Raw genomic sequence first — 13,421 nt, 5'->3', positions numbered from 1 at the left:
TCTTCGATAAGACGAGATCCGGTGCTACGTTCGGTTAAATCTTGGTCTCGGAACTAAGATCTGGAGGTTGGAATGAAAATTATACAAATCTGATGTGCTTTGCATAAGGAAAGCGTGCTAGTACTTGATTGACTAGGAACGGTTGAAATGCTCCATATCTGTGCTTTTCCATATGATTTGTGAGCAGTAACGCTGTGACTTCGCCAGGAAGAAAGATAGGTAGTGATTGAATCCATGGTGAGCCGGTTCCTTGAAAGCGGTTCTCCAAACTGAACAGGTACACTGTGTTCGAGAAGGTCGTTTAAACTTGATAAAACCCGTCCGTTTCTAGTGGAGCTTTTTCTAAAACCGCGCAGATATTTATGGGCCCAATTTCGCCCCAAGAGTTAATGAACTACCGGTGCCAATGAAACCTTGCCGTTCACAAGAAACCTGGATGGGGACCGCGGGACGAGAAAAACCGTGGTCAATGACCCATACAGGTATGGCTGTGGGACGCAGCTAATGACATCAAAGTTATTGCTTTCACTGCGTGGCGTTCACTCCCTGCCATACGGAACAAACAGTGCCAATCAACGTCGGATTGGGCCTTCTTTTGCAACGCATAGCTCTCATTCTCGTATCCTCCTTTCGGGAGACAAAGCACGAGCAGCTGGAACCACTGCACTTCAGTCCACAGTTTTATGCGTCGAATGACGACTGACTAATAACTCCGCATTCCGGGACCTAAATATGTGTTGTTATCCCTTTGAAATGCATTTTATCCCATTAATTTATCATGGGTGGTCCCAGCAATGTTTAGTAGGTATATAAAAAAACCTCTTTTCCGAAACGAACTGCAACGAAAGCTAGGAAACAGAGGTAAATGTTGCAAAATGAATTGTGGTCGTCTGGATGACAGACCGAGTCAGTGGTGGGCTAGAAGACCAACATTGTTTACGGGCAGAAGTGGCACAGTTTTGCGAGAAAAGTGACTAAGTCCTAAGCAATCTCTCGACAAATGACTCAAAAATGGAAACAGCTCAGCAGCGGATTTCTGCGCGTGAACACAGTTTCTCGAAGACATTGGACTTTCGACTTGTTCAATCAGCCATCCGACTACCTGCAAGTCCTTTCCGAAGTAGTCTTTTATCGGATCGTATGTGTTCTGATGTGCCCTGATCCTTCGCTCTCTTACCCATTAATTTGCTCACAAATGTTTTTTTGTCCCATGGTGTTCAGCGCATCCCAATGGCAGTACTCTACGGAATTTTCCTCTTCATGGGTATATCCTCGCTGGCCGGCGTGCAAATGATTCAGCGTATTGGTCTGATCTTTATGCCAATCAAATATCAACCAGATTACTCCTATTTGAGGTGAGTTTTCATGGCCATGCCTGTCTGCTCCGTTTGGTTGTATATCCTTAGTCTTCCAGCGGGCTGGTTGGTAGATTCAGGTCTCGCATTCTAGCTAATGACCCTGAGGTATGTGTAAACTCAATAACGGCGACACACTGGGAAGATCATCCCACTCGTTTGGCGTGAATCATCATCATACCCAACACAAGAATGAAGGACCCAATACAATGGGCGGTGGAATACTGTGACTCTCCTATATACTCAAACACAGCTGACATGCGCTCGAAACTGGCAATGCCCCTTTCTGCGCTGCCTATGACCTATAACAGTCTATGAAGACGAAACATCTAGGGGCCAACAATGTGTGTGGTTTCCGGGAACACGGTTAAATTTAGCGCTAAATGGCACAAAACTTTCCTCTGACTGGTTAAGAATAGACGAGCACAGTGCTGCACGGTACAGCGAATTGCTTACTGTGATTTGACTGACTGGGCGTATGATATAACTCAGCTGACTTGAACGATCTGCGTGTACGAAATTTCTGTATTCATTCCCATTCCAATAGAAGATTTTCTGAACTGGTATTTGTTAGGTAGAGGTGTTAGGTGATGTACTGGTCATGCACTACACTAAGCTGACCGAAAGGAGTGCTGTTCCCCATGCCCAATTCAGAGTTGTGCAAGTGTAAAGTGGTCAATCTGGCAAACAGGTATTAAAGTGACTTCGAAAATTCTTGGTACGGTGGGTGCGACTCACCTCTCGCGACGGGGTCCGCGTGGTCCTCTTTGTGAATGTTCAGAGACGCTTCACTCTATGGCTGCCAATCGATGTCAGTGATGTCCTGGTTGCCACACATTGGATTGATTGTGATAGGCTAGCAATAGGTCCCCTCCCTATCCTTAATATGGCTTCCAAATAGGTAGTGACTGTCAGGCAGCAAAGTGTTAGCGTTGACAACTCATCTTATGCTGACGACGGTGGCTAGTACCCAAAATTTGAACCCTACAGTCTGGCAGAGCTGTTTTCGTTCCACCTCAGGGGAAAACTTATTTCGCTTAGAACCTTAGGTCAACCAGAATGCCATGTCATGGAAATTTTGGGCCTGGGAAGCTAACATCTACGGTGATACTCTGGCCAGGTATGTTCGTCGGACAACTTTGTTTACATTTCCCGTGTGTTTGTGATATCTCCCAACGTCATGGAGTCCATCTGCAGTGGTCAATCTGGCAAACAGGTATTAAAGTGACTTCGAAAATTCTTGGTACGGTGGGTGCGACTCACCTCTCGCGACGGGGTCCACGTGGTCCTCTTTGTGAATGTTCAGAGACGCTTCACTCTATGGCTTCCAATCGATGTCAGTGATGTCCTGGTTGCCACACATTGGATTGATTGTGATAGGCTAGCAATAGGTCCCCTCCCTATCCTTAATATGGCTTCCAAATAGGTAGTGACTGTCAGGCAGCAAAGTGTTAGCGTTGACAACTCATCTTATGCTGACGACGGTGGCTAGTACCCAAAATTTGAACCCTACAGTCTGGCAGAGCTGTTTTCGTTCCACCTCAGGGGAAAACTTATTTCGCTTAGAACCTTAGGTCAACCAGAATGCCATGTCATGGAAATTTTGGGCCTGGGAAGCTAACATCTACGGTGATACTCTGGCCAGGTATGTTCGTCAGACAACTTTGTTTACATTTCCCGTGTGTTTATGATTTCTCCCAACGTCATGAATGTCCATCTGCCGCAAGTTCTGACGCACTGGAAAATGTCCTAAAATCAAACTAGTGAAAGTTTACGAAGTGGGAGTTTCTTATCAATCTGTGAAAAACTCCGCACTTTTCTCCACTCTCCTTTCACATCTCCCCCGGTGGGTTTCAGTCCATACTGCGTCATTTGCGGACGTCACGAACCTCCAGGTTTCATTTTTTTCGATGATTGTGGTGGAAATCACCTCAGGTTTTTCAGCAGTTTCTATTTTCCACAAATCTTTATACTAGGCACACAGACAGTTAAACCACGCTGGAATATCATCACGTTCCGGTCATCATGTCAGTCTTTCTGATCTCCTTTGTCACGCCCTAAAATCGGTCATTTTCAGCGTCAAACAATAAACATGCTCAAATTGATGAATGGGAATGATAATTCTCTTGCGGTTGTTCTAACTTTGCTAAATCCGGTGTGATAGCCATTCCCGTATTGTGCTCTTGTTTCGTTGGCAGACATGTTCCTCTTCGTCGTGTTCACATGTTCACCGCGATCCAAGTGACCTGTTTGGTGATGCTCTGGGTGATCAAATCGGTGGATGCCGTCGCCATTCTATTCCCCATCATGGTGAGTAGCAGGACAGTTGTGCTATTCGGCAAATCGTCGACTTCTTTTTTTGGCGATATTTGTGCTTTATCGTGCTGGAGAACAGTTCTTCTATCGTGTCACTTATTTTGTGTTTGTTTGTCCCATTATTTGGACGTGAACTGAACTTCTCGTGGATTTTTGTGTCTTCTAACAAGGTATTACTAATTTGTCAATAACTCAAGGGAATCGAGGAATTTTTTTCGGGCGAGATTTGCCCTGTAACTGAGGTCACTGTGGCCTGTATTCCAATCTCAACCCTCTCTGGAAGTGCCAGCAAAGCGCACCCGATGAATCTCTAGATGACATCAGTGTGATTTACTGGTGCCCTTAGTTCACCAACTCACCGCGAGTGATTTCTACGAGACGTTGATTCAGTCCGACCGTGTTCGGGAATGCTGGTGCACATACCTTGCAATCGGTTCGGATGGCAGCCGAGTCTTTTTTCGTCCATAATATGGGTATATTCAAGACCAACCCCTCTAATGCGCCCAGCGCTTTACCCATATGAAACTTGTCGTCTGGCGTGCGTAGAACAAAATCAAACCATTGCAGATGACATTTTTGGTTTCAAGTGGCTGGTTGTGAAGCGAATCGGGCGGGTTTTTTCTATTCTAGGGTTAAACTCAGCTCAGCTTGACGTGCGTTCTTGTCACATTCCATCACGTGGTCGCACTGCGCACCTAACATGCCGTTACAAAGTGCAGCTTGGTGGCACAACAGCAAAGCCATCAACAAGGCGATACGGAATGTTTCCTTGGAGGACAGCAAAAAAACAAATAGGCATGCTCGAGGTTTGCAGTGCACATTGCCTGGTGACAGTTGTAGTATTCCCCCGGTGGATAGTCTTGTCAGTTTCTGGTCAGATAACGATTTAAATCACTCTACTCATGTGCCAGCGACATGGATTTTCATTTAGTGTTGAGTAAAGCATGCATACTTGTTAGACAGGCAGACGAATACATAAAACCTAGAGAAAACCCTTGTCGTATTCGTTATGTCTCGGATCAGTTACTTGAACCTGGGAGTAGCGGTGATAAGCGATGCAGGATATTCGGACTGGCTGTGATCATAACTTCTCCATACCTGAATTGTACCACAGCTTGTTATCCATAGGTTTTCAAACAGCCGAAGTTTGTTCCAGAGATCAGTGACAAGAGTCGGTGCGAATTACTGGGATGGGCGTCCCCGGTGTCCGAGAAAGTGTCTCGAGTGTCGTACCAACTGGACTATCAAGGATGTTCGTGCAGCAGGTTTAGTTGGAAAGTATACTAAACCAAAGCAGAGAATCGGTTGTCTCTCATGTTAACACCAACATAAGTTATGGATCAGTCTATTTCTTCAAGCTCCTGATTCCTTCTCAAGGCTGCGTACCTACCACAAGGAATTCTCGCAAAACCTTGGCAAAGAACGTGGATTTCAACAGAGAAACTACGATATTTGCCTTTGACACAACTGCGTGTTGCCCATCTTGTCTATTCCCGCTCCCGTTACTCCTCGCTTTCTTCTCTTCCCCCTAGGTGTTGGCCATGTGTTTCATCCGCAAAGCTCTCGATTTCATCTTTACGCAAGATGAACTCAAATGGCTGGATGATATTTTGCCTGGAAACAAGGCAAAGAATCGACCGCGCAACGTCTATCGAGTGAGAAGTTCAAACGATGTGCTAAAGGTAAGAAAATGTCTTGTTGATATGTAGGTGGATTCTCGGAGAAAGCACCCGAATCTAACTGGTGTTGGCTAACTAACAGCGTAGAATTGCCCATACATAACTTCGCCATATAATACCGTTATCGACTGACACTTCAGGCTCTATTGAATCGCTGCTACATCTTTTTTGCAACGATGTTTTTTTTATACGTGATTTCCTATTATCGCGTAGCTGTGACTCGGTTCTGCCAGCCAAATACAAGTTCCGGGAGCGAGTGGTACAAACTTCTTTCAGAATAAAGACCGCTGAAACCTTTTCCCTCAGCCACAATCCAGCACGAAATCTCCCACCGAGAGATTTGACCCCCAGGAGGGTCTCGAAACGTTCTTTCCCCAGCTGTCATCTTTTCGATAGGATAACCATATGAAATTGACTTGTTCCACAGAGAAATATGTAACCTGTCATAACCCTTGGAATATGACTTCTAATGGGGTTGTCCCTCTGGTTTACGGGTAACGATAATTCTTAAGTCAGGTTGAGGATCGGAATTGTGGCAATAAAATATCGTCAATGTGCGGACAGTGTCATCTCTATTACTAACGAAACGTTTGCAGGCTCGGTGAGTAGACCATCCGAACTGCCTAAATTCCGCAACATCTCACGTATACCCGTTGTAAGAGCTGTTCACGGAGCTAGGGTTACAGGAAACAGTCAAGCAGTTGATTCCCTCACCCGAAATGCCGCAATAAGACGTGAAAAGGTAAAGTCCTGTTTGAATAGAGAAACGTCTATGGGCCTGCATACAGTTTTCTCTCCTTCAACGCGCGATCCAGTTGTAAATGCCCGCAAAAATGAATAGCTACCAAACCGGTATCGTAAGCGCGGTTCGACCACAGCTCTTGAAATACTAGTAAGCAGGTTTTTTTGTCGACTTTATTTGTGGAACCAAGTATATCTTGTTAAAACCGTTGAAGGCAGTTGGTGGGTAATGGATTTTCGACACAAGTTCTACGGATAACCTGTGAAGTCAACCACCTTGAGGGTTTCTGCGATTTCCACCAGACGCCTATTCTCTTACTTTGGCTTCCAGCAATAGGATAACCTCGTAACCATAGTCGAAATACCACGGCGGCCGCAGTCAACGACCGCTTTCCTGGATGAGAATCGGACGACGAGACTAGCTAAATGTACATTTTCCCGTGGCCGAGAAGTCTATACCAGGCGATTAATGGGAATGCCATGTGAGAACAATGAGATGGAGGATTCAAAGCAACCGAGCTTTGAATCCATTTGTTTTTTTCTCTGCTCCACCGCTTTATCACCATTACTTTGTCCTGCCCAGCGATCGAAACGTGGTGCACTAATCTGCGCTCCATGCGTGAACGTTCGCTTTGTTAAATTGTCCACATGCTCTTTTTTACAGGACGACAGACACCTGCTTGGTAGTGGCCTACAGCTAGAACAAATACCCGAAAAGGTCAGTCCCATAAATCACCCATGTGTTTATTTGCCCCCTAACTACAAGCCATTCATGGCATCTGAGATGGTCATTTTTATTCCAGCACGGCACGGTTGCTTTTTTAAACGGAAACAGTTCAACTCCTCTATGTTCTTTAGTGCTAAATGGGTTGAAAGATTTGTCATTTGGTATTCAACAGTCCTTTTTGGATGAACCTAGTAGTAATAACTGACCAATGAACGACACGCTGTTTGTGTCATCTCTTGTTGTTTCGCCATGTAATGGGATCCAACAGAATATAGCTCTTGTTCCCAAATTTCTTCAGTCGCCTGACCAACACATGATCAATCATGTCATCACTGTTTGGGTCCCTTAAACGATTAATCCATTATGAGTTTACCTTGAACGCATTTTCACCCAATCCCGTCCCGATTTTGCCTGATCACACACGAGAAGTTTTTCATCAGCCATAAATAACCCACCAAACGTGCGTGAACAGAGACGTGATCAAACTGTAAGAGGCTGAAGCAACCGTTGGTGAGGAAATTGATATTTTGTGGGTTAGGAAAGAACAATAACACTGTTTCTGCTTGTAATTTGAAATTTCACAATTTCCGCGTGTACTAAATATCGTGATCCCGTGATCATGGGCCAACACGAAGGAAGATTTGTTTCACTTCTCTTGGTGCTGGTCAGTCTTTGAAATCTGAGGGGTCATTCACCACTTGTCAACCATCTATACGTAGATACCTTCGCGGTAGATTTTAACGTGTCGTTTAGTTCCTCCTGCATTAATTGTGCTCACTTGAATTCTGTATTATGGTGGGAAACAACATTGGGCAGAGCCGCTCATTCTCGTCCTAAATGTGTTCATCTTCTACTCCTCATCAATGTTGCCCGACTTAAGAAAGTGTGTTCAGCTGGTGACAATATCCAGTAGTTCCCTTTAAATTCTGGACGCATCAGAAAGGCATTTGTAAAATGGGTCTTTGTACGTTCTCACGAGGTTCTTACATAATGGTATCAGGTTTCTAGATGATCACCTTGTGGATATTCCTACTGTGACTGCGTGATATTTCCCATGATTAAAGGAGCATTTACGCTGTATTTCGCCTAATACAGTGCTGATCAGCCGCTCGTGTTCAAACCACTAACCGGGAAGTCGCGGGTTGCAAACTCCCTTGATTTTCCTGAGATGCGGACTACTGATGCTTCCCTCTAGGAATGGAACAGCTGTGCCGTGGTTCTTGGCTTTTCAGCATAGATTAGCTTCACTTATACTAAGAAACCTCAATTGGTAATCCCACCCTCGAGGGGCATTCCGGCAGTCCATGAGCCACCAAATGTGTTGTGCATGACCTGTCTACGGCTATATGTCAACGCTTCATGTACCAACTCGAAATAATTTGTGCAGTCTGTGGCCATCATAGCGAAGATGATATCGTCGGATTCAACTATCACGAATGTTGCTTTTTCAAACATTGTTTCTGAAGTCAGTAGATTGGTGACCGTATATCAGTTTTAGCCATTTGTGCAGTAAAAACACCTTATTTACGTTAAGGTATGATTGATACAAAAAATTGATGAAGAGCTACTAAATTGCACTCTTTCACCGTAGTTGCTCTGTGTACGCTCTACCTACGTGTATACTCCCAGTACAGTGTGTTGTCTCGATCTTCTCGGAGTGTAATCCGAGTTTGATTGACTTTATTAGGCGCTACTTGACTTTCTATCTCGCAGTGACTTGTCTTTTCACTGCCATCCAGCGCATTAACATCGCTGAAGAGGTTGCAAAAACATCTATCTGGCGTCAGCTGAGTGGTGGAAACGTGAAGGACACTTTGAAATCTCACACGTAAGTACAACTTCATTGACCATGACTAGATGTATTCAGTCCTTACGTCAATATCTTTGTTGATGTATGCACGTTTCGTTCGGCTTCCAGATGAAACACCAATCATTACTCGTTGGTTCATCTTAGTCGCTGCTCTCTGGATTGACCCTTGAATCCTTTTTTCTCCAGAAAACCCAGTTTCTCTCCGAAACCTTGGTGGTAGTTGTGACTTGAGGGTTACCAGCTTGGCGTTTGGCTGGGATTTCAATCGTTTGAAATGGGAAACCATTTCAGATGTTGAAATCAACTGGTTATGCCTTGCGTACGGAATAGCAAACGGGATGACATCCTGTAAAATCAGCACTTTCATAGTAAATCGGTCTATTTATTTGGATCAGTTGCACCTGATATCCTAGAAGAAAGCAGTTTAATCTGCGATTTCTACGGCGTCGTGAAAGAGTTTTGGGGAAACCATATTAATTCCCAGCTGAAGGCCGACTGCAATGGAGAAACCCCATCTGTTTTCACTCCCGTGAGAAGTTCTAGCAGATAATCCGAAGGTACAGCAGTTTTTTCATCCTCTCCGTTAGGACGAACGAAGAGCAATAGGCTGTTCAGAAATCTCGAAGATACCTCAACTGAGCTGAATTGACGGTGCACTGATTTACAACCAAACATAGGGCAAAGTAGGAACATTATAACGGGATTTCACAGATGGGTAAAGTACACTCCTATGTGGCACTGCAAACCTTCAGTAAACCACAGTCTTTTGAGGGTAAATCTTGGTGAAGAATCTGGCATGTCTCCATGATACTAGTTAAATGGCGGCCCTCTGATAGTAACTCTTCTGATTGTAACCAGTCGTTTAATTCCGCTTACGTTAAAAACGAAAATCAATTTGGGGTCTCGATGGTCTTGCTTTTTTAGTCGCTTGGCTCGTAATATTTCTGGAATTTCAGTGGTCAATTACTGTGCACTAGTAATTGAGGTGAGCTAAATTTACCATGCTGATATCCGGTGACATTTCAACGTTCCTGGCGATGAAAAGTATGGGAATCTTCCACTTTACTGTCTGAAATTTAGCGTCTTTTATTTTAGCCTACTCACGGCAAACAAGTAGTACAATATTTGGCTCCAAATATTCGCTGCGCTGTCTGGATCATCCAGTAGTCATTTGAGCCCACGATTCAGTCTTTCTACCTGGTTTTTGGTCAAAAGGATTGTTCGTATACCATCTAGAGAATTTACATCGGAATCTCTCTAGTGACCGTTACTGTAAATGGATCTTTAACAGCTTGTTCGTTAACCAAGTTGAGTAGCTGACGACATGATGTGCAGTTATCGCCAGTAGCTACCCGGAAGGACAGGAACTCATTCACTGCAAGGTTATCTTATCCAATCAGAAACAGGTAGTTGACGGATGTTTGTTGGTTATTGCCATTCTATCAACAGATGGAAATTAATAAAGGCAGCAGATCACTTCGAGGGTCGGATCCGAGTGAATGAGAGTCTGGCTGCGAATGGTCCGGATAGTTTGATGGGATTATGCACCATATGAGTGTTTCACGAGTGGGGTTCTGAAAAAATATACCTGTTTTTGGTGAACTTTTTGCATGTCTAGAAATAGTCCTCTGATAAAATATCTATCAACTGGATGATCGTATCAGGCCTCACGTCGGGTCAGCCTTGTCGGTATGATAGCATCTGTCTGTGGAAAAGTTTATGACTTGACGAGCTGAGAATATATTTACGATGAACAAATTCTCCAGATGTGCAAAATATGTTATACCTGGCAGCTGTTGAGCTACCTCATCTCTGTCCTGACCTTTGGTGGATCACCCCCATCCATAGAGGAGGAAGTTAGCGCAGTCGTTTCGTCTGAGAGAGTCACTGTGGTCAGCTTTAGCGGTAGCCTCCGTGCAAAGCCGTTCTGCGTTATTTTTCGGGCCTTGTGGTCATAGGTTTGACCAGTTAAGGTAAGCTGTGTTGATCAGCTACACGCGTGGACTGACTTCTGAGTCACCCTTGACTTCGTTGCGAACAGTCGATCTTGTTTTGTATCACTTGCGTATGCGTAACAGATGGCCAGTTTGATCGGTGTGAAGGACGTCACAGTCAAAGAGAAACCTTCTGAATGTACGTTGATTATTAAGATATACACACGGAGTCCAGGTTTAATTCATTCATAATGTGATGCTTATGGTATCACAAATGATTGCCATCCACGTCGCTAGCCATATGTTGATTTCAGAGGCTAAAAAGCGAATGCTTTGTTATGATGGGTTTCGATTCGACCCCCAAACGATGGGTTATAGCCCTTTGTACGGCGCCTGTTTATGCCACGGCTGTTTGCAACTGTTCTAGGTCAGGCGTCTTTAAAAACAACAACAAGGGATTCAGACCGGACTAGAGCTTTTCCTTCGACATTTATCACTGACATCTCCTGAGTTAACAGAAGTAATATTGAGTTTGTCAGATAACAACGTTGCCGACCTTTGGAAAAATAGGACTTATGACCGTCTGCTTACTGAAAAGTGCCCGCAACTATGTGGCTTTGTGACCGGTAGAAGTTATCAAATTCCTGAATGAAACGGTTCTTCGTTTGAACATCGTCCACTACACGTTCCATGCAAGGACACTCTTATCACGAGTGGTCGCAGAAATCTAACAGACTTGGCAAGGTAGGTCAAAGCTGGACATAGGTCAACAAGTAAATGGGCTCGAACTGAAACACAGGTCACAAATGAACGTCATACTCATGCTGTGTTACGTTCACAAAAGTTCACTGGAACAGGTATTCGATTGCTTTTGTAAAGTACGAATACTAGTGAGCAAAAAGATGGGCGAATTCCCCGACGGAAGCCGTTTCAAATAGAAAAAGTATATTTCGCTCAAACTGGCGATCTCTGCTGTCTAAGGGAATGCCCCGGTTCCAGCCGACACAAACACCGTACCGGTTCTCTCAAAAACTGCCACTAAGATCCTTTTCTCGGGCGCTCTACGTAGGACCATGAGCCGTAACGGTGTTCTGCGAATAGTAGTAAAACACGGTTTTGTCTAAAACCCCATATGAAGGAGTTCAAAGGTGAAATAACCTGAAGATACAAACTGGATTCACTTTCGCCTACTCAACTCACGGAAATATTCAACATTATTACGCACTGGTTGCTTGGATTTATGACTTATAGACCAAAAAACAATTTCTTCTGAGTTTTGTTGGGACACGCTGTTTGATCTGTTCCCCCGCTTATTTTAGAAAAACGAAATCAAAGGATTCTGGCAAGCGAGGTCGTCGCCGGAAGACGCGCGACAGTGTGAATGCCGATGGGCCCAATCCCAAGATTCTGGGGGTTGATCAGGAGTCAGTAGATGATGGCGCTGAAGTCAAGACCAAGCCAGTATTGTTCTCGATTGACCCTTTGGGTCGACCACTTTCCATGGATCCATTGGCTGAGCGAAGCACACCAAATGCCCCTTGGGATGCTGGGAATGACAGTCCGGGACATGGTGCTGTCGATTCTAGCCACATTTTGTCTATGCCTCAAATCACCATCAATCCGCCATCAACGCACGGCTCACCAGAGACAACACATCGCAACATTACCCACAACTAGATATGGATAGAACACACTTTGAAGGGGCAGCATTTATGTATTGCTCCCTTGAATGCGGTCCACACACACACAACTATGCGTGTGCATGGCCCTCCACTCATCAATAGCTGATCGCCTCCGTTACCTGACTCTCTACAAAACCAAGAGTGCTCATTCGAATCGCGCCATCTGTTTGTTTCTTTTTCTACTGTTATTTTTGTAGCATCCACCCCGTTCAACCTGTTTCGTACTTTGACCACCACTGCTCCTCTCACTAGTTCTACCACTGTCATCTACTAGATGAAAATTTTGCTAGATTTATCACTGTAATTGTGACGTTTGAACAGAACTACTAATCACATAGATATCAACTTATGGAGACACGTGACTGGTGGCCGTTGCGCGGTTTCACACGGCCCATAAAACAAGCCACTTTATCCCCTCTCTATTGTAAAACGATTGTTTTTCTTTAGGCTCTACTTAGAGCATCTTGCCTCGGTCCGTTTGGGTCCATTGATGTCAATTCCTTATCATCAGTAGAGCAGCATTTTGCTAGAATGAACCTTACTCCTTCCGGGTAGTGTTTTACGTTGATGCTGCTCACACACTACTTATCAGCGCTGGAGATAGTTCATCGCTCTTCACTTGCGTACGATTGCCATACGGACCTTCCTATGACTTCTGTCATTATCACCACTGTTGTTTTAATACAGTCAAAATATTCTTACTATTTTGAAACCTTCTCCCGTCCTCACTTGTGGTGCATTGGTTGCCTCTGTTCCGCACGCAGCTTATGTGTATACTCAGCTGCCGAATCGCTCCTGATGATTTGAAGAGAAGAACGGCGGTTGTTTCCGGTTGCTAGCTCATGACTGTGGACCAATGCCACTTGAAATCTGCATTGCTACAACCAGAAATCTTCAGAGTTTGTCAACCAATGCCATTTGCGCCCACACAATCCTTGAACTGGATAGCCTTTCGGCACTTCCGCCTGCTCCTACACGACGTCTCGGTCTGGTCCTGTCCCAAAATTTTGTGATATTTCCGGTCGTATTAGTTTGGTTGCATATAGATGAATCCTTCCCGCCTCGTTTCCCTTACGTTTATCGCTTGCACACTCAATAAACTCTGATCTGCCGTATATCAATCCATTTGTTTATTTACTTGAAGCAGTTCATTAAACTTCTACGGTTACTATGCTCA

At 44.5% G+C, this 13,421-nt stretch overlaps 2 protein-coding genes across 2 annotated transcripts in view; one reads left to right on the top strand and one right to left on the bottom strand.

Moving 5' to 3' along the window:
* Positions 1-13,421, top strand: part of T265_11066 (hypothetical protein) — a gene marked incomplete at both ends in the record, with an annotated part of 96,370 nt that overhangs the window by 71,561 nt on the left and 11,388 nt on the right. The window contains 6 exons of the mRNA XM_009177614.1: positions 1,222-1,355; positions 3,554-3,665; positions 5,204-5,353; positions 6,756-6,809; positions 8,558-8,646; positions 11,882-12,157. Of these exons, the coding sequence (XP_009175878.1) occupies positions 1,222-1,355; positions 3,554-3,665; positions 5,204-5,353; positions 6,756-6,809; positions 8,558-8,646; positions 11,882-12,157 (815 nt within the window). The remainder of the gene's footprint in view (positions 1-1,221; positions 1,356-3,553; positions 3,666-5,203; positions 5,354-6,755; positions 6,810-8,557; positions 8,647-11,881; positions 12,158-13,421) is intronic.
* The window catches only part of T265_11063 (hypothetical protein), a gene marked incomplete at both ends in the record, with an annotated part of 16,401 nt that continues 8,153 nt past the window's right edge, over positions 5,174-13,421 (bottom strand). Inside the window, one exon of the mRNA XM_009177615.1 lies at positions 5,174-5,285. Coding sequence (XP_009175879.1) covers positions 5,174-5,285 — 112 coding nt within the window. The remainder of the gene's footprint in view (positions 5,286-13,421) is intronic.

The sequence above is a fragment of the Opisthorchis viverrini genome (genome assembly GCF_000715545.1).
Source record: "Opisthorchis viverrini unplaced genomic scaffold opera_v5_444, whole genome shotgun sequence".
NCBI lineage: Eukaryota > Metazoa > Platyhelminthes > Trematoda > Opisthorchiida > Opisthorchiidae > Opisthorchis > Opisthorchis viverrini.
Note: the sequence above shows the minus strand (reverse complement) of the source record. Positions and strands in the feature narration are given on the sequence as shown.